General features: G+C 40.4%; 1 protein-coding gene across 1 annotated transcript in view; it reads right to left on the bottom strand.

The window, feature by feature from the left end:
• The window catches only part of LOC130218283 (gamma-soluble NSF attachment protein-like), a 63,575-nt gene that overhangs the window by 23,861 nt on the left and 14,924 nt on the right, over positions 1–24,790 (bottom strand). The window contains 3 exon segments of the mRNA XM_056450427.1: positions 23,396–23,605; positions 23,955–24,016; positions 24,019–24,032. Coding sequence (XP_056306402.1) covers positions 23,396–23,605; positions 23,955–24,016; positions 24,019–24,032 — 286 coding nt within the window.

The following is a 24,790-nucleotide window of genomic DNA, read 5'->3' as shown; positions in this document are numbered from 1 at the left end:
TACTCGACTTTGCTATTCTAGGTACTACCAGAAGTCCTGAGTTTTGAGATCTTAAAGAGCGAGTTGGATTGTAGCGAGACAGAAGATTGGTTAGATAAGCAGGAGCTAGATTATTTAGAGCTTTATATGTAAGAAGCAATATTTTAAATTCAATACGAAACTTAACAGGCAGCCAGTGTAAGGAGGATAAAATTGGGGTGATGTGATCAAATTTTCTAGACCTGGTTAGAACTCTGGCAGCTGCATTTTGTACTAATTGAAGTTTGTTAATAGAGGATGCTGGGCAGCCAGCAAACAGAGCATTACAGTAGTCCAGCCTAGAAGTCATAAAAGCATGGACTAGCTTTTCTGCATCTGAGATGGATAGCATACTTCGTAACTTAGCTATATTTCTCAGATGAAAGAAAGCAGTTTTGTGACATGGGAAATATGATTTTTAAAAGTTAAATTACTGTCTAATATGACACCCAGATCTTTTATAGTAGAACTAACACTAACTTTGTATCCCTCTAATTGTAGATCGAGTTGTGAGATCTGCTGTGTACAGGGTTTAGGCCCAATAAGTAATAATTCTGTTTTGTCTGAGTTTAAGAGAAGATAATTGTTGGTCATCCAGTCTTTAACATCTTTAATACACTCAGTTAGCTTGGACAGATTAGACGTCTCGTCAGGTTTAGTTGAAATATATAATTGAGTATCATCTGCATAGCAGTGAAAGCTGATCCCATGTCTTCTAATAATGTCTCCCAGGGGTAGCATGTATATTGTAAACAGTAAAGGGCCTAAAACTGATCCTTGAGGCACCCCGTATTTTACTGGGCTGATTTGTGAAGGCTGTCCATTATATTTACAAACTGGTAACGGTCAGATAAGTATGACTTAGACCATTGTAGGGCCTGTCCTTGGACACCTGTAGACTTTAAGCGATTAATAAGGATACCATGGTCAATGGTGTCAAATGCCCGACTAAGATCGAGTAGAACTAATAGCGAGATGCACCCTTGGTCAGCAGCTAAGAGTAAATCGTTGGTTATTTTCACTAATGCAGTTTCTGTACTGTGATGAGCTCTGAAACCTGACTGAAACACTTCAAAAACATTGTTGGTCTGCAGAAAGGAGCATAATTGAGCAGAAACAACTTTTTCTAGTATTTTAGATATAAATGGAAGGTTTGAAATAGGCCTATAATTAGCTAAGTTGCGGGGTTCCAGTTGTGGGTTTCTTAATAATAGGTTTAATAACAGCTAACTTGTAGGGATTTGGAACATGGCCTAAAGATAAAGAAGAGTTGATAATGTTAAGAAGAGGTTCTCCTATAACAGGTAGCAATTCTTTCAATAACTTTGTTGGAATTGGGTCCAAGCTGAGCGTATGTGGAGAAAGACCAAACTAGTAGTCCATTATGATATCTATAAAGACAGTCTTCGTGCTTTTATGATGGAACTAAGCACCGCTAGGCAGACTTTCTTTTCAAGCCTTACAAGCGGCAACGTAAATAACGCTCGTACACTCTTCGCGACGATAGACAAATTCACGACCACCCCCAGTCGGATTCCCAGTGAGCTACTCTCTGAAAGCAAATGTAATGAGTTTGCTCGCTTCTTTACTGACAAGATCGATAATGTCAGAAAGGCAATCAGCTCATCCCATCAGCCGAGTTGTGTCCGAGTCAGACTAGCTCAACCACAACTTAAGAAATCAGACATTATGTCCCGTTTCATGGCAATTAATGGTACAATCTTAGAAGAGATCGTGCAAGATATGAAAACACCAACCTGCAGTCTCGACACGCTCCCCACATCGTTCTTCAAAACGCTGTTGACCCGTTTAGAAATGGATCTTCTAAAAGTGCTGAATGCTTCACTTCTCTCAGGGATTTTTCCTAACTCACTTAAAACTGCACTTGTTAAACCCCTCTTGAAGAGGAGCGACCTGGATAACGCCCTACTGAGCGATTACGGGCCCATCTCAAATCTCCCTTTCATCGGCAAAATCATTGTAAAAGTTGTTATTAAGCAGGTTAACGACTTCTTCAACTTCAAGGGGCGTTTAGACAATTATCAATCTGCTTTCAGACCACATCACAGTACGGAGAGCGCCCTTATAAAGATGATCAATGATATCCGCCTAAATACAGATTCAGGCAAACTAACAGTGCTGGTACTGCTCCATCTCAGTGCTGCATTTGACATACTTCTGGATAGGCTGGAAAACTGGCTTGACCATAGGTCGAGGTGGACACCCATAACGTGTGGAGTCCCACAAGGCTCCATTCTGGCACCTCTCCTGTTGTTTATGCACCTTTATATGCTCCCTCTGAGCCAAATAATGACAAACAACAAAATCTCCTACCACAGCTACGCTGATGACACTCACATCTACCTAGCCTTCCTGCCTAATGACTACAGCCCCATTGACACCCTCTGCCCAATGCATTGATCAAATGAACAGTTGGATGTGGCCAAACTTTCTTCAGTTCAACAAAGGGAAAGCTGAAGTGACTGCGTTTGGCAACAGAGATGAGCTTCTCAAAGTGAATGCGTACCTTGGCTCTAAGGGTCAAACGACTAAAAATAAGCTCAACAATCTTGGTGGGACTCTGGAGTCAGATCTGACTTTCAATAGTCATGTCAGAGCGCTCAGTAAATCAGCATACTGTCATCTCAAAAACATTGCAGGAATCGGATGCTGTATTTCCAGTGAGGACTCAGAGAAACTTGTTGATGCTTTTATCAGCAGCAGGGTGGATTACTGTAACGGCCTCCTCACGGGCCTTCCCAAAAAGACAGTAAGACGGTTGCAGCTCATCCAGAACGCTGCGGCCGGGATTCGGACCAGAACCAGGAAATCAGAGCACATCACGCCTGTCCTCGGGTCTTTACACTGGCTCCCGGTTACATTCAGAATAGATTTTCAAGTATTATTACTGCTCTGTAAATCATTAAAGGGCCTAGGAGCTCAATACATTACAGACATGCTCCCTGAATACAAACCTAACAGATCACTCAGACCTTTACAAACAAATAAACTACAAACTCCAAGAGTTCAGTCAAAGCAGGGTGAATCTGCCTTCAGCTACTAACAGCGCCCCCTGCTGCTGGAATCAGCTTCCACAAATGATCAGATGTGCTCCAACATTAGGCACGTTCACATTAAGACTGAACACACATCAGTTTAGCTGTGCCTTTATACTGAATGAGCACTGTGCTGCGTCCGACAGATCGCACTATTGTGTTTTTCCTCTTCTTTTTCATTCTTTTATAACACATTTGATCTGCTTTTATGCTCGTTTATTTTATTACATTTTTTAACCATTTTTATTATTTGTTTTTTTTTTTTATACTTGTTTCTTTATTCCTGTTATGTAAAGCACTTTCAATTGCCACTGTGTATAAATGTGCTATAGAAATAAACTTGCCTTGCCTTTACACTTTTATTCATCCTCAGGAGATGCGTTCTTCTTAATATCCACAGTTCACTTTTTCATATCAACAACTCCGTTTCTACTACTTCCACGTCACCGCGGCCCGCCATTCTAATTCAGTTGTTCATATCAACACTTCATTACTTACTACTTCAAATAAAACTCTTCATATCCATCGTTTCATTGTTGATATCGACAAATACATTTCCACTAGTAATGATGTTTTTTCCATATCAACAACGGCTTTGTCGCTAGAGACCATGTTCATTTCTGATCATTTCTCCTTGTTACTAGTCCAATTCCTCATTTTACATATCGTCGATAACTTCCCCAATGTTCCATATCACCCATACATTTTTACACATCACAAATAACACGTGTAACGCGTTGAAACAGAATTGCGGATATCAACAATTAACATTTCCACCACATTTGACATTTTTACTAGTAACAATTCAAGTGTTCATATCAACCATAGACATTTGCACTGGTCTCCATACGGCAACTCATATCAAAAACAAATGCTTTTACAAGGAACAACTCCATTTCTCAAGTCAAATTGACTTTTCTTTTTAACAAATCCATTCTTCATATCAACAATTACCAGCCTACGCTCACGTCTAACTACTCTAAACACAATTACAGATATCAACGGCTACAATTCTTACTACTTCAAATTCACTCCTCGTATCAACAATCAACATTGTCACTAGTCAAACCGAACGCTTCGTATCAGGGATTAACACTGTTACTAGTGGAAATGCAACTCCTCATATCAACACTTCGCATTCTGGATATGAACAATTCACTCGCTCGTATCAACCATTTGGATTCTTCATATCGACAATTTCATTCTTCACAACAACAATTCACATCCGGTTAAGCAATAATAGTCAAAGCGGCTTGCCAGAATAGCCCTTTTCTCCTTTATTCATAACATCATATCAATTCTTGATATCGACAATTAACCTTCTTACTACTCCAAATCTAATATTGCTATCAACGATTGCCTTTTAGGATATCAACATACGTTCATATGACAACACATATCCTGACGATAAATACAAGTCAAACGGATTGCCGTACCGTCACATACAAATATATATTAATGACCGTTGCCACGGCTGCCAGCTTCACCAAAGGAATCCGATGCAGCCAATCACGTGGCCTTTTTTATTAAATCAACATGGCATGCATATCATTTCTCACCACACTGTCAACATTATCATCATTACAACATTCACCTCTGTCACGCCTGCTAATTAAACACTCTCATCAACACCTCTTTCATACCCCCAAACATTCCTTTACTTTTCGTTCTTTCACAAATATCAATGCAAATATTCACTGATAAATGCTCATTCACAGAGCAGCACGTCATTCAAACTATATTCGTCCACTTCACTAACAACACAGTGTTGCTCTGGAAAACACCACTTGCACACCGCTCTCCCCTAACACCAGTAATAATGGCACAAAATGGATCAACTTTCACCCCGTCCACAGGACAGAAAAATCCCCCACTATTCTCCAATCTCTTACTCTATTCACCCCATTAAACCTCTCACTACATGCTACTGTCAGACTAAAAGTACCATGACATCAACAATCAACACATAGCTGAAGGAAAATAACCGCCTGAATCAAATCCTTCATCTACGCTGTTCTTGTTCTCAATTCTGCTTCATCTTCCTCAACACTGGAACTGTTCAATATAGTACTATTCAAATCAACCTTCTGCAGTCTACTAATTTACTGCCCTTTACTATGTTCAAGCTAAAACACACAACACATCACATCTTCACACACACACACACACACACACACATTAGACACACGCACACACCACGCACGCACACACACACACACACACACACACACACACCACACACACACACACACACACACACACACACACACACACACACACACAACATATATATACACATATATAGGCAATGCAAGACAAGGCAAGTTTATTCTATAGCACATTTCATTCACAGTGGCAATTGAAAGTGCTTTACATAAACAGGAATAAAAGAAACAAGTAAAGAGGATAAAACAATTAATAAAAATGGTAAAAAAAGTAATAAAATAAATAAGCATAAAAACAGATCAAATGTGTTATAAAAGAATGAAAAGAAGAGAAAAACAGAATAGTACGATCTGTCGGACATAGCACAGTGCTCATTCAGTAAAGGCACAGCTAAACTGATCAGAAGGGGTCAAGAGTCTCTCACTCGTTGCGAAGAGTGTACGAGCGTTATTTTCGTTGCCGCTTGTAAGGCTTGAAAAGAAAGTCTGCCTAGCGGTGCTTAGTTCCATCATAAAAGCACGAAGACTGTCTTTATAGATATCATAATGGACTCTAGTTTGGTCTTTCTCCACATACGTTCAGCTTTTCTGCACTGTCTTTTCATCATTTGTATTCTTGGGGACCTAGTCCAAGATCCCCTTTGCCTGCTAGTTATCTTCTTGGCTCTAACAGGAGCAATGTCGTCTAACAAGTTAAACAAAGTTAAACAAATCAAGGAGAGAAGCGGCAGAGTTTGCAGATATGCTCGGTGCTAGCCATATGGCCTTCATAAACTGCTCATTAGTGTTCTCATTTATGCATCTCTTTCTGACAAAGACGGATCTGTCTTTAATAGCCGGAGTGATCAATATGTCAAAGAAAATAGAGAAATGATCGGATAGCGCAACGTCCTTAACGACAGTCGATGAAATGTGTAAACCTTTAGTTATAAGTAGATGAAGAGTGTTGAAGACGGTCATGGGTTCTTTTGCAGCGTTGATTTCTGGATTATCAATGTGAACGTTAGGTTAAGACGTCTGTAGATAATGATCGGTAAGACACGTGGAGCACCTTTTAGCGCTATACTCAGATATTCAAAAGACAAAAAGTCACCAAAAGACACTCGTTTACACTCGTAGACATCTTTAAACGGGGCAGCGATGCCTCCACCTCGTATCGGCTCTGCAAACAGTCAAAGTCAAAGTTTAAAGGAGCCGTTTCGTTGAGAATGCTGCTACAGCTGTCGTCTAGCCGAGTTTGATTTCAAAGCATGAAATCAAGGCAATTTGTGCCGATCAGATCATTGACTAAAAGTGACTTATTGTTGAGCGATGGGATGTTTAAAAGTGTTAACTGAACCGTTTTAGCTGTTTTCCCTACAGTAGCGTCAGATTTACGTTTAATGGACACCAGATTGAGTGATTTGCTGTACGGCCTGAAGAAGTGTTGGGTTTTCTGTCACGTAATAAGACACATATATGTGTAGAGAAAGCTACAGGCACACTGGGTTCCTGTTAGTTCTGTAAACATCTGATAAAGACAGCGTTATCTAAGCAGGCACCCGAGACGCATCACGGAGAGCTGTTGCATTCACCAGCTGAAGACGGTGCGTTGTTGTTTGGGCCCTGGCGGTGGGGCAAAAGTCGGAGGGCTCTTCCAGGTGGGCTCAGAGGTGGTTGTGGAGCAGCCCGCTTTTCGGTTGGTAACTGGGGGCTTGCGGCAATGGAGTGTAAAAGTTTAGTTCCTGCATGGACCAGTTTTCCTGATGATCATTTTTGAGTGACGAGACATGATGCCGTTCTGATGCGTCACAGTCCGTCTGCGTTGAGCAGAGGGCCAGTGACAGTGTCTCTATCAACAGTGGGTGTTTTGGCTGCGTAGCGTTGTCATTGTCCTTGGGTGAAGCTGATTTGAGGTCCTGTGGTCATCCGGACAGATGCTAGGTGTGTATGTGCCATTTGGATTGAGGTCAGTGGCACACACAGCTGATGGATGATGGAGGGAGAAAAATATTGTCCTTTAGCACCTTTGCACCAAGTTTGTTTGGGTGAAGGCCGTCTGATGTCAACAGTTGTCTTTGGTTCCAGAAGAGATTGAAGTTGTCAATAAAATTCAGCCCTTTCCTGTTACATGCTTTCTGCAGCCATACATTTAGACCAAGAAGCCGTGAAAACATGTTGTCCCTCTTGCAGGGAGTGGTCCACTGATGAACGGCTGAATTTCACTCTTTCAACTGTTTCCAAGAGCTCACAGAAATCTCTCTTGAGCAGTTCTGACTGTTCCTTTCGAATATCATTCTTCCCCACATGGATGATAATCCGTTTTACAGTCTTGTGCTTCTTCAGAATTTCCTTAAGTTCTTTGTTTACATCAGAAACTGTTGCATGAGGGAAGCAGTATGTCATTGTAGATTGCTCCTAAAATTCCTGATTATGAATCTCCTACAACTAGTGTTCTTATCTCAGGTGCGATCGGAGCAGAATGCCGCTGTCTAGTCGGCCTTGAGCCTCTGTTCCATGCAGAGTTAGCTGCTGAGTCATGCGATCTCTGTCTGACTGCATTTGGGGATTCTTCACCCATATTACTCAATACTTCATATCTGTTCTCAAGCTGTATTTGAGTCCGAGCTGTATTGTGGTAGAGGACGCTAATGCGGCAGCATATGATCTGACCCCACGAGTACCCTTTGGTCTCGCACCTTGTTTATGCCAATGCTCATTTCCACAGTTTTATTCTGTTTTTCTGTGCTCGAAACAGCGGTAGGAATAGATTTATGGGACTCACCGGCTATACGCTGTGAGCGTCCACAATGACGCTGCAGTTCTGGTCAAATCGCAAGTAACTTGGTTTCAAGAACTGCAATCTTTTGTAGAAGTTTGTGGCAGTTTGTACAGCAGTGAGAATCTGAATTAATCCGATCCAGAGGCATTTTCACAGCCGTGTTTTCCCGTCTCAGGAATGTGAGCAGCTGATAGCTGGTAGCGGGAGGATCGTTTAGACGATAATTCCCCTCTTGTTAGTAAAGCTATATTCCAGAAAGTTTGTAGAATCGATGCTGATCTTCAAGCTGTGTCGTTTGAGCACTGTGCTGATAGGCTCAAGATAAAATTAGGGTATAATATAAAAGCAAGTGAGCGAGAGCGGAGCAGTAGGCAAAGACGTCCGAACAGAAGCGAAGCAGGAAGTAAAAAAATGTTTTTAAAAATGAGAGTGAAAGTCATTTTGTTCATATAGTTTGCAGAACGAAACCATGTATCTCTGTAGAGACTAACTTCATACTAAAATACCCATTTCATCACTTGTTATGATAGTTGTAATATTGATAATTTATGCTAGTTTAACTATTTATTCATTTATTCTTTTACACTAGCTATCAACAGTGTTTAAGAAATGGTATTATTCAAAAGTCTTATAATGACAGGATAAAAACGATCACCAAAGCACACTGATTTGCTCCTGAGGCTTCTGTAACGCCTGCCCGATGGCATAAGCGTAAGCAGGCTATGGCAAGGCTGAGTTGGAAACATACAAAATAAAATTTGCTATCATATATACAGTTAGTCGTGTATACGCATATATGCAAGCCATTTCACATGTGTATATGTATGAATTCTCAGCGCCGAAGGAAGTTATTTCACATTGAAAGGAAGTACTTTCGTTTCAACTTAAAAGTCCTTTGAGCAAAATGAACAAGATCATTATTGTCATCGATCTATGTTATTGCAAAGCTTAGGAAGCAGAAATAATGCAATTAATCCAGGAATTACATTTGTTTAATAATTAAAAAATGGATTATGCTAATTATAAAAAATATAAAAAGATAATGCTAACGAAATGCTCCCGCAAAATTCAAGGTTATTATGCAATTAAATTAGTGGAAAGCTATGGGTTTAATAAATATAAGGTTGTGCAAGTCTTTTTTTTATAATAAATATGTTTGTTTATTATTAGTTTTTTAGGTTTCTTTTATTGGTGTCACTATTCGTCATGGGTTACGATACGCCCTCATGTCCAGTAGGGGGCAGGAATGCACTTTTTAAGTGGCTTTTCCTCTCACCAATAAACAGGCTAATGCACCATAACGCTGGATGCCAGCCGCTGTGTAGAAGATATTCAAAAGAAGCGGAGGTCCAGAGGGGGTATATATAGCTGCTTCGTGGGGGTTAACGTGATCAATGTGATGAACAGAGACTTTTAATCAGTGCTTTTTTGTGTTGTTGTGTATATGCTGAATAATTAACAATCAAAATGATACCAAAATCTTGCAATTACGACATCCACATTGTAAAAGCATATAAAAAACTTCATAATTAGAATAATTAAAAAAAACTAAACAAGAAGGCTATAGGCTGCATTAATGTTTACAATAGAAAAGAGGAGTTTAGTTGTTTGAGTATATATTCATAGTTCAGGTTGCTTTTCAACTTCAATTTCCTTAAAGGGTTCTATCTGTCCATTTATATTTGCGTACGTAATTACCTAATTTAATGAAAAGGTTTCAAAATAAAAATATTATATATTGTATTAAGTCTATTTATATAGACTAATATTTCATATTATTTCATATAAAATATGTTCATCATTTAACAGCTTTAATACCTCTATTGATCGCATTCTATTCATAAGCTTTGCAATGTCCTGATTCGTAATAAACCTGTTTGTGAATTTTATTTTGTATGTATGTTCGCACGAGTCTTAGTTAAAGAGCCCATATTATGGGTTTTTGAAAATGCCCTTCCATGTAGTGTGTAACACAGCTCTAAGTGAAGTGAAATATCCAGCTAAGGCTTAAATCTGTAAGTGTACAGTGTTTAAAACTATTGATTCATCTATAAAAGAGTCGACTCATAGTGCTTCAAACGAGTCGTCTTGATAACGAGTCATTAGGTGTTTCGCGATGACGCGGCTACGAAACACAAGCCTCGCCAGTAGTTACGCGCGCAAACCAGGGAGATTTGAAACCTGCGGCCCCGCCCACTGACACAGAAAAAACACTAGACACACACAGACGCCGCCGGTCCAATGAAGTCACGCTGTGCTCAGATGGATAATATTGACAGTCTCTACCCAAAGATGAAACTGTGAAGAGTCAGTGGTTGAGCTTATTCACTAGTGTAAGTAAGTGCGATTAAAATTGTTGCCTCGTTTACTCTCGCTTACAAATTATGTATTTATTGTGCTTGTTAACCTGGTACAGTACACGCGGTTACTCTTTATATCTCTTATCGCATGTAAGCCACGTTGAAAACGCGACGCGTGCCGCTTTGTTTACGGATTTAACGTTAAATGCTTTTGTGAGCTCGCGTTCCACTGCCGTTTGTCGTTGCTATGGCCATCGTAAGCTAGGATTAGATTTTAGATTAGATTCAACTTTATTGTCATTACACATGTACGAGTACAAGGCAACGAAATGCAGTTTAGGTCTAACCAGCAGTGCAATAGCAGCAAGTGCAGGAGACAGGTATAAGTTATAAAGTGCAGTTATAGAAAACTATGGTGATATTTACAGATGGATGTACTATGAACATTATATACAGGTTGTATTAGCTATGAAACAGATTTACAATAAATGAATGTATATATACAGGATGCTATTAATAATCAGGAGTGGCAGATAGATAAACTACAAATTACAAATGTCCATGTGCAGTGGGTATGTCCAGTTCAAGTAAGTGAATCAGTGCAATGAATATGTGCAAACTTTAAATGTGCAAATGTTTAAATAGTGCAGTGATTGTGAGGAGTATAAGTTAGAGGAGTGGGGGTGTATTGGGGGGCAAAAGAGTCAGTGAGGGGCAGAGTTCAAAAGGAAGACAGCTCTGGGGAAAAAGCTGTTCCTCAGTCTGCTGGTTTTTGTCCGGGGGAGCCTGAAGCGCCTGCCGGAAGGCAGGAGAGAGAACAGTCTGTGAGCAGGGTGAGAGGTGTCCTTAAGAATACTGCGTGCTCGGCGCAGACAGTGTTTCTTCTGGATGTCCTCAATGGCTGGCAGTGTAGTCCCTGTGATGCGTTGGGCAGTTTTCACCACCCGCTGCAGTGCCTTACGCTCAGCAACAGAGCAGCTTCCATACCAGACTGTGACGCAGTTGGTCAGGATGCTTTCTATGTGCAGCGGTAGAAGTTCACCAGGACGGCTGATGAAAGCTGGTTCTTCTTAAGTTGCCTCAAGAATAGGCGCTGATGAGCCTTCTTGACCAGGCTGGAGGTGTTGGTGGTCCAGGAAAGGTCCTTAGAGATGTGGGTCCCCAGGAACTTGAAGGATGAGACAGGCTCAACGGCCATCCCATTAATGTGGATGGGATCATGCGAGCCGGTTCGTCCCTTCCTGAAGTCCACAATGAGCTCCTTGGTCTTGCTGGTGTTAAGGAGCAGATTATTGTCGGTGCACCAAGTGGCCAGATGCTGTATCTCCTCCCTGTAGGCAGTCTCATCATTATTGCTGATTAGACCAATCACTGTGGTGTCATCTGCAAATTTGATGATGGTGTTGGATCTGTTCACAGGCCTACAGTCGATGGTAAAAAGGGAGTAGAGGAAGGGGCTTAGCACGCAGCCCTGTGGTACACCAGTGTTGAGTGTGATGGTGGTGGAGCAGATGTGGCCTGATCTAACATTCTGAGGTCTGTTAGTCAGAAAGTCCATAACCCAGTTGCAGAGAGACGTGTTGATATCCAGGTCTCTGAGTTTGATCAGTAACTTAGAGGGTATGACAGTGTTGAATGCTGAGCTGAAGTCAACAAACAGCATTCGTGCATAAGTGTTTTTATTGTCCAGGTGTGTGAGGACAGAGTGCAGTGCTATGGAGACGGCATCTTCTGTACTTCTGTTGCCACGGTAGGCAAACTGATGTGGGTCCAGTGTGGATGGCAGAGAGTCTTTCAGATGTGCCAGGACCAACCGCTCGAAGCACTTCATGATGATGGGTGTGAGTGCTACAGGGCGGTAGTCATTCAGGCATGTTGGGCTGGAGTGTTGGGCACTGGCACAATAGAGGTGGTAATATAGGATATAGGAGACAGGAGACTCGTGTCGATCTCCCTAGTTCTGAGGAGGAGCATGATGTGTGTGTGCGTGTGTTTGTGTGTGTGTGTGAGAAAAAGAGCAGGTCGAGTGTGTGATGGCTAGGAGACAGGAGACGCGTGTCGCTCTCCCTAGTTCTGAGGAGGAGCGTGATGTGTGTGTGTTTATGTGTGGTGAGAAAAAGAGCAGGTCGAGTGTGTGATGGCTAGAAGACAGGAGACTCGCGTCGCTCTCCCTAGTTCTTCTGAGGAGCGTTGTGTGTGTGTGTGTGTGTGTGTGAGAGAGAGAGAGAGAGAGAAAAGAGCAGGTAGAGTGTGTGACGGCTAGGAGACTCGCGTCGATCTCCCCAGTTCTTCTGAGGAGGGTTGTGTGTGTTGTGAAAAAAGCCTTACACTATGAAGCGTGTGTGCACTGACTACTTTTATATTGTTGATTAGCAGCTGGGCATTTCACTCTGTCACTGTCGACCATTCGCAGCAGGCTGTCATTGGTCCAATCAGCGCAGATTAGCTTCGCGCTGAGGAGGGGGTTGGGAACAAATGAATCGCTGAAGGATTCAGATGGGAGTCGCTGGGATAATTAGGTAAAAATAAATGCAGATTATAAGACAATAACCTTGCATGCACATTAGACTGTTGTTGGAGACCCTTACAACCTAAATATGACCCTATTTCATGTATAATATGGGCTCTTTAAGTGTTCATACACGCATTTAGTTTGGTCATCGGGCCTAAAATATGCCAGTATAGGTATGTTTGCTTACATGGAGTTTCTGTATATGCGCTTGTTGTTGTGGGTGTATTTGCAAGGATCGAGTTTGTGTATGAGCGTGTGCGTACACTGAAAAAAGTGTTGCATGCAAAACTGTTGCAAACAATTTTTGTGTTGAATTTAAACCAACAATTTAAACTGAGCAATGTTCACCTTCATTTGTTTGTTTAAATTCAACACAAATAAATTGTTTACAACCACTTAACTTAACCAAGGAATCATCTTTGAATCATTTTTTTCAGTGTATAGGTGTTTGCATGCTGCCAGTTTCTATGTATGTGCGCGCTAATGTGAGTGTTTATGCGAGGATTGAGTTTATATGTACATGCGAGTGTGTACAGGTGTGTTTGCATGCAGCAAGTTCATCTGTGTGTGCACGTTAATGTTGGTGTTTGTGCGAGGATGGAGTGTTAATGCATGTATGTGCGTGTTAATGTGGGTGTATGCATGCGTCAACTTTACATGTGCTTGCGCAAGTTTCATGCATGTTGTTTTGAACATCCAACAGTAAAGGTGTATATGAGAGTCATTTTAGGTGTATATGCATGTGTTTTACGCACGTGTTGATAAGCCAAGTTTGATTGAAATCCTACACGGCGCCTCATCATTTGCCCTAGACAGACAACGCTGTTGATAAAGTTCCTCGATGCATGTCATCTCGACTCCAACAGACCTTTCAGCTGACTTTATGATCCTCTTAATGGTGTTCTTGTCAGATACTCTGCTATTCTCATACCAAAGGGAGACGCCATTAGTGAGAACACTCTCAACAGCTCCTCTGGAAAAACTTGTGAGGATTGATGGGCTGAGGTGTGCTCTTTATAACCTTCTCTGAAAGTCTTCGGTGCGCTTTCTCTGCAAGACAAGTGGTACAGAGAGACCAAGTCGACTTCTCAGTAACGTGGACCCCCAGGAGTTTTACCCGCTCTACAGTCTCCACCGCAATATTGTTGATATGCACGGGGGAGTAAACGGGGCGTTTCTTCCTCAAGTCCATCCCCAACTGCTTGTTCTTTTTCTACATTCAGAACTAAGTTGCTATCACTGCACCACTCAGAGCTTTCCTTCCTCCCTGAAGTTCCTCTCATCACTATTGTAGTGTCATCAGCATATTTAATGAAGCGATCAGTGCTAAGTTTTGCACAACAATCACGGGTCGTCAGAGTGTATAGCAGCGGGCTCAAGACGCACCCCTGAGGGGAGCCTGTATTCAGCGATGCCGATGACCAAATACCCTGCGCTCGCACAAACTGTGGCCTACTGGTCAGAAAGTCAACAATCCAGTTCCGAAGAGGTGCATTCAGACCTAAAGATGCTCATTCATTGACCAGGTGCTGAGGAACGATAGTATTAAAAGCAGAGCTAAAATCAACAAACGGCATCCGTACCCATGTATTTTTACCCTCCGAGGGTTCAACACTCAGATGCAGTGCAGTGGATATAGCATCATCAGTTGACGGCAAACTCAAATGGGTCAAGTCGAGTAGGCAGGACGGAGGTGATTTGACTTCTAACCAGTCTCTCAAAGCATTTCATTATCGGTCAAGTTAAAGCTATTGGGCGATAGTCATTTCAAGAGTTCCCACTTAGATATGCTTGGCGTATAAAGCAGATTTGGCATGCTGTCCCGGGAGAGAACCCTGAGCTCGGAGATATTTGAGCCCAGGGCTCCCGCCGGTCGATAAGCATATCAGGAGATCCGAGATCAGGTAGGTCTCGAGAGCTCCCCCTTTTTAAAAGGGAGGAAAAGGAGGAGAAGGGGTGGAAGGGGGGATTCTTCCAAACGAAGATAAAGCATTAGGGAGAAAATGATCCATTTATAGTAAACTAGGATCGCTCTGATTGGATTATTACTGATTACAGATGAGTGGCCAGACGTGCTCAATCATATCACGTGCTCCTCTCGAAATTAGTTTATGAATCTTCATTTAAACAAGTGACTCAAGGCAGTTTGGCACTGGCATGATAGCAGATGTTTTGTAGCATGATGGCACAACAGCTTGATGCGGAGAGATGTTAAACATGTCCGTTAGCACACGTGCGACTTGTTCTGCACACCCTTTAAGAACTCTTCCTGGTATTTGTCAGGCACTGCCGCCTTACCAGCATTTCCTTTCTTTAGGGTCGTGCGGACATCAGTGATATCAAAACTTAGCACCTGCTCATCATGCTGCAATGTGGCCTTCATCGCCGGTGTATCATTAACAACATCAAACCTTCCAAAGCACTAGTTGAGATCATGTAGAAAGTCACTGTTATTATCGCAGGACAATGACATGCTTTTATAGCCTGTGACAGACTGAATACCCTGCCATAAACTTCTCGTGTCCTGGAGGTATTCTTTCATCTCATTTCCATGGGCTCTTTTGGCCACTCTGATTGCCTTACTCAGATTGGCCCGAGCAGACAGCTGCATCCCCACGCTCCAAAGCAGAGTTTCTTGTTTTTAGCAAAGCCCGCACCTCCGCAGTCCTCCAGGGTTTCTCATTCGCTCTGACTCTAATGTTCTTTGTGACACAGACATCCTCCATGCGCTTCAAATATAGCTGGATACAGCGTCAGCGTATGCATTCGTATCTGTGCCTTGGCTGTTTGTGGAGGCCTCTCTGAGCACAGTTTTCTCATCAAAACTTCTCAGTTTTTTCATGATTACATGACTTTTTTTGTTTTGTTTTTTACTCTTAATTGCCAATCTCACAAATGATGTCACCAAACGTTTGACCACTACTCTATGTATGTATGCGTGTGTGTGTGTGTGTTGTGTATGTATGTATGTGTATATGTAAGTATATGTGTGTATGTGTATATGTATGTATGCATGTGTGTATGTATGTATGTGTGTGTGTATGTATGTGTGTTATGTATGTATATATCTATGTATGTGTGTGTGTGTGTGTGTGTGTGTGTGTGTCTGTATGCATATATGTGGTGTGTGATGTATGTGTGTGTATATGTATGTATATATCTATGTATGTGTGTGTGTGTGTGTGTGTGTGTGTGTGTATGTATGTATGTATGTATATGCATGTATGTGTATATGTGTGTGTGTGTGTGGGTATGTATGTATGTGTATATATGCATACATGTATGTGTGTTATGTATGTATATATCTATGTATGTGTGTGTGTGTGTGTGTGTGTGTGTGTGTGTGTGTGTGTGTGTGTGTGTGTGTGTATGTATGTATGTATGTGTGTGTATATATGTATGTATGTGTGTGTATATGTATGCATATACGTGTGTGTGTGTGTGTGTTTATATGTATATATGTGTTTATGTATGTATAGATGCATGTATGTGTGTGTGTATATGTATGTGTGTGTGTATATATATGTATGTATGTATGTGTGTGCATATGTACGTATGTGTTTATGTATGTGTGTGTGTGTGTGTATATATGTATGTATGTATATACGTATGTATGTATGTATGTATGTATGTATGTATGTATGTATGCATGCGTATTCAGGGTGTAGCAGACATTTTAAAAGTGAGGGGGACAGCTGTGTGAGATATGCTTATTAATCACCTCTCTAAAAGTGCGGGGGACAGATCCCCCCTATATCATTCTTACCTTCAGCGTTTCAAGAGCGTCTGCTCTCCGCGTCTCATGGCTTCAAACGCCCCCACGTGTTCACTGTGTGTCACAACACTGACTCGCAAGTACATTTATTAAATAAAGAAAACATTCACGCAGCTTCTTAGCTGGTCTTAGCTGGTCAGGCTGGAAAATGACAGCTAAAATCAGCTTGACCAGCCTAGCCAGGCTGGGAGCCCAGCCAAAACCAGCTACATCCAGCTTAAACCAGGCTGGTCAAGCTGGTTTAAGCTGGATTTAGCTGGTCATTTTCCAGCCTGAGCTAAGACCAGGCTGGAAAGGGCTGTAAACCAGTCTGGAAATGGCCAAAACCCCTCTAAAACCAGGCTGGTCAACCAGCTAAAACCAGCCGATCAGCTTAGGCTGATTTAAGCTGGATTTTCCAGCAGGGAGTAGCTTTGAGAAGAGCACGAGGACACGCAGAGAAGAAGGCCTTTTACTAAATAGACTGATCCAGCTCATTATTTAGGGTGACGATACATCATCTTGTTCCTCTATTTGGGACTTCAAAATGCATTGAGTCAACATCCCGGATTCTGCTTTCGTTGTCTATAGCTGTCATGTAAAAGGTGTTAAATGCTAAACATTCGTGCTCTTTTAATTGTCAGTTAAATAAGAATAAGACATCGTTCTGTTGCTGAGGGCCATTACGGTTTTAAAGAAGGATGGTGTTACTTTGGGGCAGAAGGAAAGTTTCATCAGAGGCATCCCCATATTGAACTCTTCTTTAAAAAGCCCAGAAAGATCATGCTCTGATAAACAGTGTCAGCTCTGCACATGAGTTTGCACCTCCGTCTTTTACATTGTCGTACTTTTCCCATGCGGGCAGTAGGGTGGAATCTGTGCCATATATTATGCAAATAAAATGATCAATAAATTATTCTTAAAAGTCACATTATTGTACGTGCTGCGGAGAAAAGGTGTGTTTCAATCCAGATACTGCAAGTGTGTTTATGTTGAAGATAATATGTGCAAAATAATTATTATAAAATTAATAATGTTTTGTTTAGGAACACTGATACAGCCGTAATCTTATGATACAAACCAGATTCAATAGATCTGATCATGTGAATGTTTGCACTACCATACTGCACAAATTTATTAACTTAACAATAACTTATAGCAATAACTCCCTATTTCTGCTGCCCAGTGTGACAGATATTTCTCAGCTGGAAACTGGATCAACAATTCATCAAGAAGCTGTGTGTGAAGTTGAATCTTTGGACACTCCACCTTTAGCAGCTGCTCAGTTAACAATACTGTATTTCTTCTGTTCCTGCTCTCAGCTGTTTCTACCATTTGCTGATGGTAAAAAATAAATAACTGAAGAGACCTGTAATTAGTATTTTGCACTTTAAGAAATATATTTTAGTTTATTCAATTAAGGTATTTTTCAGGGTCCTCATATTTATTCTTTAATTATTTTTATATATTCTCATGTAAAAGGTTCACATTTATGCAGCCAATAGTTAAAGAGCTAAAATTATGGGTTTTGAAAATGCTCTTCCATATAGTGTGTCACACAGCTCTAAGTGAAGTGAAATATCCAGCTAAGGCTTAAATCTGTAAGTGTACAGTGTTTAAAACTATTGAGTCATCTATAAAAGAGTCGACTCATAGTGCTTCAAACGAGTCGTCTTGATAACGAGTCATTAGGTGTTTCGCGATGACGCAGCTACGAAACACAAGTAGTTGCGCGCGCAACCCGGGAGATTTGAAACCTGCGGCCCCGCCCACTAACAGAAAAAAAAGCCCCACACACACACACACACACAGAGAGAGACACCGGTGGAATGAAGTCACGCTGTGCAGATGGATATTATTGACAGTTCACCCAAAGATGAAACCTTAGCAATATAGCCCAGCCTTGAGCAGATCGAGAGCCTCTGCAAACTACCTGCTTACAAAGAAGACTTCATCAGTTTGTAAAGGAAGGATCGGTAAAGACTGTCAGAACATGGATCAGTGCATCATGGATCAGTTTCTACCCCCATTTCACCAGTGTAAGTACGTGCGATTAAAATTATTGCCTCGTTTACTCTATCTTGCAAATTATGCATTTAGTTGTGTTTTGTTACTTGTAAACGCGTGTACTGTATCAGGTTAACTCTTTATATTCTCATATCGCGTGTAAAGCCACGTTGAAAACGACGCGTGCCGCTTTGTTTACGGATAGTCAGCTATGTGTGTGTGTGTGATGTGTGTGTGTGTCTCCTCTGAGGACGGGTCGTTTGTGTGAGTGTCTCCTCTTAGGAGGTTAATGTGTGTGTGTTATGTGTGTGTCTCCTCTGAATAGGGTAAAGCTCTGGGCAAAGGGTGATCACGCCGCCCTCAACCCGATAGTGAAAACCCAAGGGACCCGTTTGTAAAGTGAGGACGTGGGGGGGGGTTGTCGCGGTTGAAAGCTGGGGGAGGGGGGGGTGGATGGGGTAATCGCGGATGTAACTGAGGACGCGGAGGGTAAGGGAGGTGTCGCCGCCGCGCCGTCTCTATTCTGGACGCGCCGGCCCTGTGTGTTTGTGTGTGTGTGTGCGTGCGTGCGTGCGTGCGTGCGTGCGTGCGTGCGTGCGTGTGGTGTGTGTGTGTGTGTGTGTGTGTGAAAAGAGCAAGTAGACTGCTAGGAGATCTCCTCGCCAGTTCTTGGACTTTTTGCTCGATAAAATAGTTAGTCGTCAGTATTTTCTAGTACATCGTCTGTATTTACATTCACCCACTGGCAGCCAAAATCCACTATGAAGCGGTGTGCACTGTGACTACTTTTATATTGTAGATTAGCAGCTGGGCATTTCACTCTGTCTCGCCCTGAAGCCTGTCAGTGTCATCGACCAATCGCAGCAGGCTGTCATCGGTCCAATCAGCGCAGATTAGCTTCGCGCTGAGGAGGGGTTTGGGTACAAATGAATCGCTGAAGGATTCATATGGGAGTCGCTGGGATAATTAGGTAAAATAAATGCAGATTATAAGACCATCAAAGTGTTTTTTGACCTTGCATGCATATTAGACTGTTGTTGGAGACCCTTACAACCTAAATATGACCCTATTTCATGTAGAATATGGGCTCTTTAATAAACTGGTCATTTTTTTCTAAACTCACTGTTGCTGACTTTGTTCTCAGTTTGATCTCACCGTTCATACATTTCACTCAACGAAATGGGTATAAGTAAAGTATTCATGATTGTGCTGATTATTGTATCGGATTTATATCGGTATCGGTTCGTACTGAAGGCTGCAATATCGGTATCGAAAGCTAAACCGTTGTATCGGGACATCCCTATAAATTTAATTCCTAATTTTGGATGGAAACACAGCTATTGCCTACATTTCAATTTCAGTCACACAAAGAGCAAAGTCCGTACGAGAATGGCTTCATATTTGTTAATAAATAATTAGCTTAAACTCGCTGACCTCTGACATGCACTGGAACTACATTAATGGGATTATTACTCGCTCTAAACTCTTTTTTAGATGTCACATCAGATAACTTGATCAATAATAGAGGCAGACAAGCGCAGTTTAGCCTGAATCTATTCAAACTGATCAACGTGTATAAACGTGGGAACGTGTGTAAAATGTTCTAAACGTCGCACATTACATTACTTTTATTATTATCCTTTAATATTTTACTTTAGATGTAAAATTACGCATTAACTCGAGCAGCTGGTTTCCCATGTTAACTGTCTCGGTTTCACTGATGCAGTGGTGTTGCTTTTAAATTTGCTATAACTTTGCATGAGCACATCAAGTTCAGCTGGAGATAGGAATGCTGATCTCTTCTTTTCAGATGTTGTCAAGGTCAAGGTCACACGAGTCGCTCTACTCAAAGTTGATTGACCCAACTCAGACCAGCTATTCTGAAACCGAAATCTCAGACTTTTTAATCTCTCAGAAAATCAACTCAAGACTTCAAGTTTAAACTCTCCGAGTTGGGTGAACCTCCTTACTGAAACAGGCCCACTGTCTACAAAGGGGAAAAACTCTGCCTTCAGTAGGCTGTTCGCTGAGTCTTAAAACGTCTTCCATTTCAAAAACTACATTTGAGGCCTTCAAAAATTTCCCTCAAATATGCTGCTGCGGGTCTTCGATACTCTTAAACGGTCATCGTTTTCACTAAACGTCCATGTAAAGCCAATCAGTACAACCAACAAATGCATCTCAAACAATGCATAACACAGAACTATTTAGCAACATGCTTAATCGTCTTCCTTACATCCTCACGATAACATTTCTTTTAAATCTCTCCATGTTTTTACGCATACATGAATGTGTATAAATGATATGTATTAAAGCTTTTAAAGCTTTCAGACATTAGGATTGTCTTTCGTTAAGTATCGTGTACGCTACATTGCATTTGTGAAAAATATTCTATATTGCTTTGATTTTCACAACACTTTTACATCAGTATCTCGTCAGGAGTGTCCATTAAATAAATAACACCAAAAAATACAGTTTTTCATATAGCATTTTAAAATAATCTACAAGTTAAAGGTGTAGTTACCCTCAAAATAAATATCAACCTCCATTTACACCTCACAATTCTGAACATCTTTTTGAACATTACCAAACTAAATTACATTTGAAATAATCTCATTTATGTGTGCATGCATTTTCTTTATTACAACTATTAAAACTCTTTATTTTTTATTTTTTAAAGAAAACTTGTGCTAATACAAATATATGAACAGTTCACATGCAAACACCTCTATGTGCCATTTGGAATTTTCTTCTACACTGAGCATTTCTGTCAGCTTCTTATGTTTACGTTCAATTATTTCATAGTCAAAAAATAAACTTATCTTTGCCATAAATCTTCAATTACTGAATCAAGACATAGGAGCCTGACAAAAATGCTCCTATTACAAGAACATTCAGATGGCGCTTACAGGTTATTGCATCTCAGCTCTTCATATGTAGATAACTACACTTTGCTTCTTTTCACTTCTTATTTCAAATATGTGGCTAAGAAATGACTGATTTATACACACACACACACACACATACACACTATATATATGTACATACACTATATATATATATATATATATATATATATATATATATATATATATATATATATATATACACACACACACACACACACACACACACACACTATATATATGTACATACACTATATATATATATATATATATATTATATATATATATATATATATAATATATATATATATATATATACACACACACACATTCACACTATATATATGTAAATGTATATGTAAATACACAATATATATATATATACACACACACACACACACATACACACTATATATATGTAAATGTATATGTAAATACACTATATATATATATATATATATATATATATATATATATATATATACACACACACACATACACACTATATATATGTACATACACTATATATATTATATATATATATATAGATATATATATATATATATATATATATATATATATATACACACACACACACATACACACTATATATGTAAATGTATATGTAAATACACTATCTATATATATATATATAATATATATATATATATATATATATATATATATATATATATATATGTAGTGTATTTATAGTGTATGTATATTTCATATGTAACATATGTATATTGTATTTATTATAAATAAAAGTATTCTTATTATTATACAATTATTCTTCTAAATAATCTTAAAAGTAACTGAAAAACAGTGTTAAGACCACTGGAGTGATATGCTAACATCATTTAAGAAATTACTTTTGCATAAATATTAATTTCATTTGAATGAAATTCTATAGACAATTCTCTATAGACAAAAAAAAAGGTGTGTTATAGGATTATCTGTTGTACACTTGACACATGGCAGATAATTAGGTTTGTTAAGTCTTACCTCCCTGACTCGTCATCCCTCCTTTTTGTTTCATACAAAAAAATCTATCAGGAGGCGTGCTTAGTAAGATCACCCTCATATTGTTTCAACTTTAGTTTTGTCCACTTGCAAAACAAAAAAGGCTGTTACGCTGGTTTTATAACGCATGAGCGGCGCGTAACAAGCAGCCTGCTTTTTTGGCGCGCATGTTAACTACCGAGACTCTCAGAAGAAGAGCAGCGCGTGCGAGAGGTGCGCGTGTTCTCTGCGCACACGTGGAGATGCGCCAGTTTGCTTTTTAATTACATTGCTTTCACCAGCGTTGGTTCGGTTGCACATAGAGAATAACGTCTTTATTTCGGAATTACCACTCTTAATAAATACACTTGCATATGAAGTAAATCATATCTCAATGCATTTACTGGGGAACTGGAGATTTTTACTGGGGCACGTGCCCCATGAATTGGGTCTAGCGACGCCCCTGGCAAGAGATAAAGATTCCACTGCTTATTACAGAACATTATTAGCGTTTTGCCCTGTGATAGTCTGAAATATCATTGATAATGCTCTTAAAAAGGTCTTACCAATTTGACGTGATGAAACCTGCAGAAACCCCGTTTTTACCCTCACATTTGTAAACAATAGATTTTACAGCAGCGATCACAATACCGTCAAACCCTCATATTTTCATACAAGGTTATCATACCATCACATTATACCCCATGCCTACACAGCACTGTATGTATACACACACACATTTCTAACTAAAGCGCTACTCTTTCAACCCTCACACACACATATCAATTCTGTTTCTATGGTCAACTTTCTTTTGTCGTAGACTAATTTACATCCTACAGCTGTTGTTTCACTAATAATTTCACCTTCACAGGGCTGTAAATGTCCATGCGTGTGTGTGTGTGTGTGGTACTCACATCATTGTCCATGTACGTGATGAGTGGCGATCTGCAGACCCTCAGCAGCTGCTCTTCCTCCTGCTCATCATACGCCTGCAGCAGATCCTCCAGGGCGGCGCAGTCCTCGCTCCCGCTGAATCCTGGGATACTGTAACTCTCGCGCACACACTTCTGCGCCGCCACGTAATCTGCTCGGTGGAGCTGGACCAGAACCTGAGCGATGCATTTCTGGAGACAGATCCACACACACACGTCACATCTACACCTCCACAGCATCATCTAACTCCATCCTTCTCCATTTCTATAGTCATTCCTCCTTCAATGCCAACACTTTATATTGACTAAGATTTGAAAAACATTTCAACATCGGACAAGACAACAAATGCATCGTAAGCTAAATATCATACACACAAATTACATGCTATTATTTTATTATCAGGTCTGAAAATGTGCTGAAGATCAAATATCCTCTAATCAAATGAAAAATAATACACAAGACTATTCATAATGCATCTGCAGCTTAAGAGCGTCATCATACAGACAAAAACACACACACACACACACGCACCGCGCTCACCTTATAACACGTGGGATAATTCTCCATCTCTTTATACATGTTCTTCTCCTTCTGGAGAGCGCAGCGGCTTCATCAAACCTGCCATTGACATCAGTCATCAGGGATATTACACTCATTTACCATTTACATGTCTGCTTTCTCATTCTGCAGGTCACTTTTGCAATATTTACACACACACACACACATCAATACACATACAGACATATGAGCAATATCACAGGAGTAGTGATGCTGGAATTCATTGTGTCTTGATCAATGCATTACTCTCATCTATGCTTGAGTGATTTCAGTATTATTATTGTGTTATTACCAAGCGGCAACCTCCCGCTCTCCCTCGGGAAGCCAATACGGAAGTAACTGAAACTGCAATTCATCAAAATCCCGCTAGTCCTGCTCCATAATAGAGCAAGTTCCAATTGAGCCCACTGTTAGAATGGCCGACTTTACAGCAGAATAAACGGTGTTTACAGCCTGGTACAAAGAACCATTTTGGTTCATATAGCTATTATTACCCTCCATGACAACTGTGAGGGGGTGAATTTTTTTATAACTCATCCATTTCCTTTATATTAGGTTATATTAAGTTTACATAATTAAGGGCGTGGCCACTTGAGTGACAGCTAGGTCTCGCTGGTCGCCGTCACTTCACCTCAGCTGAATCCGGCAGATTAGCCACTGATCTCGGCATATTCATCGTATTTTTGTGTTGTTTTATGTGGCTTTACACAGTCAGCTGCCTTTTGGACTTATTTCTTACAATTATCAGATGATATGGGATGCTGTGTGCACTTAATTTGACTCACAAACCATTCACACGGCCTCGTTTCCCATGTGAG

This window comes from Danio aesculapii, chromosome 24, assembly GCF_903798145.1.
Source record: "Danio aesculapii chromosome 24, fDanAes4.1, whole genome shotgun sequence".
NCBI classification, from domain to species: Eukaryota; Metazoa; Chordata; class Actinopteri; order Cypriniformes; family Danionidae; genus Danio; species Danio aesculapii.
This window is presented reverse-complemented; position numbering and strand designations above follow the sequence as displayed.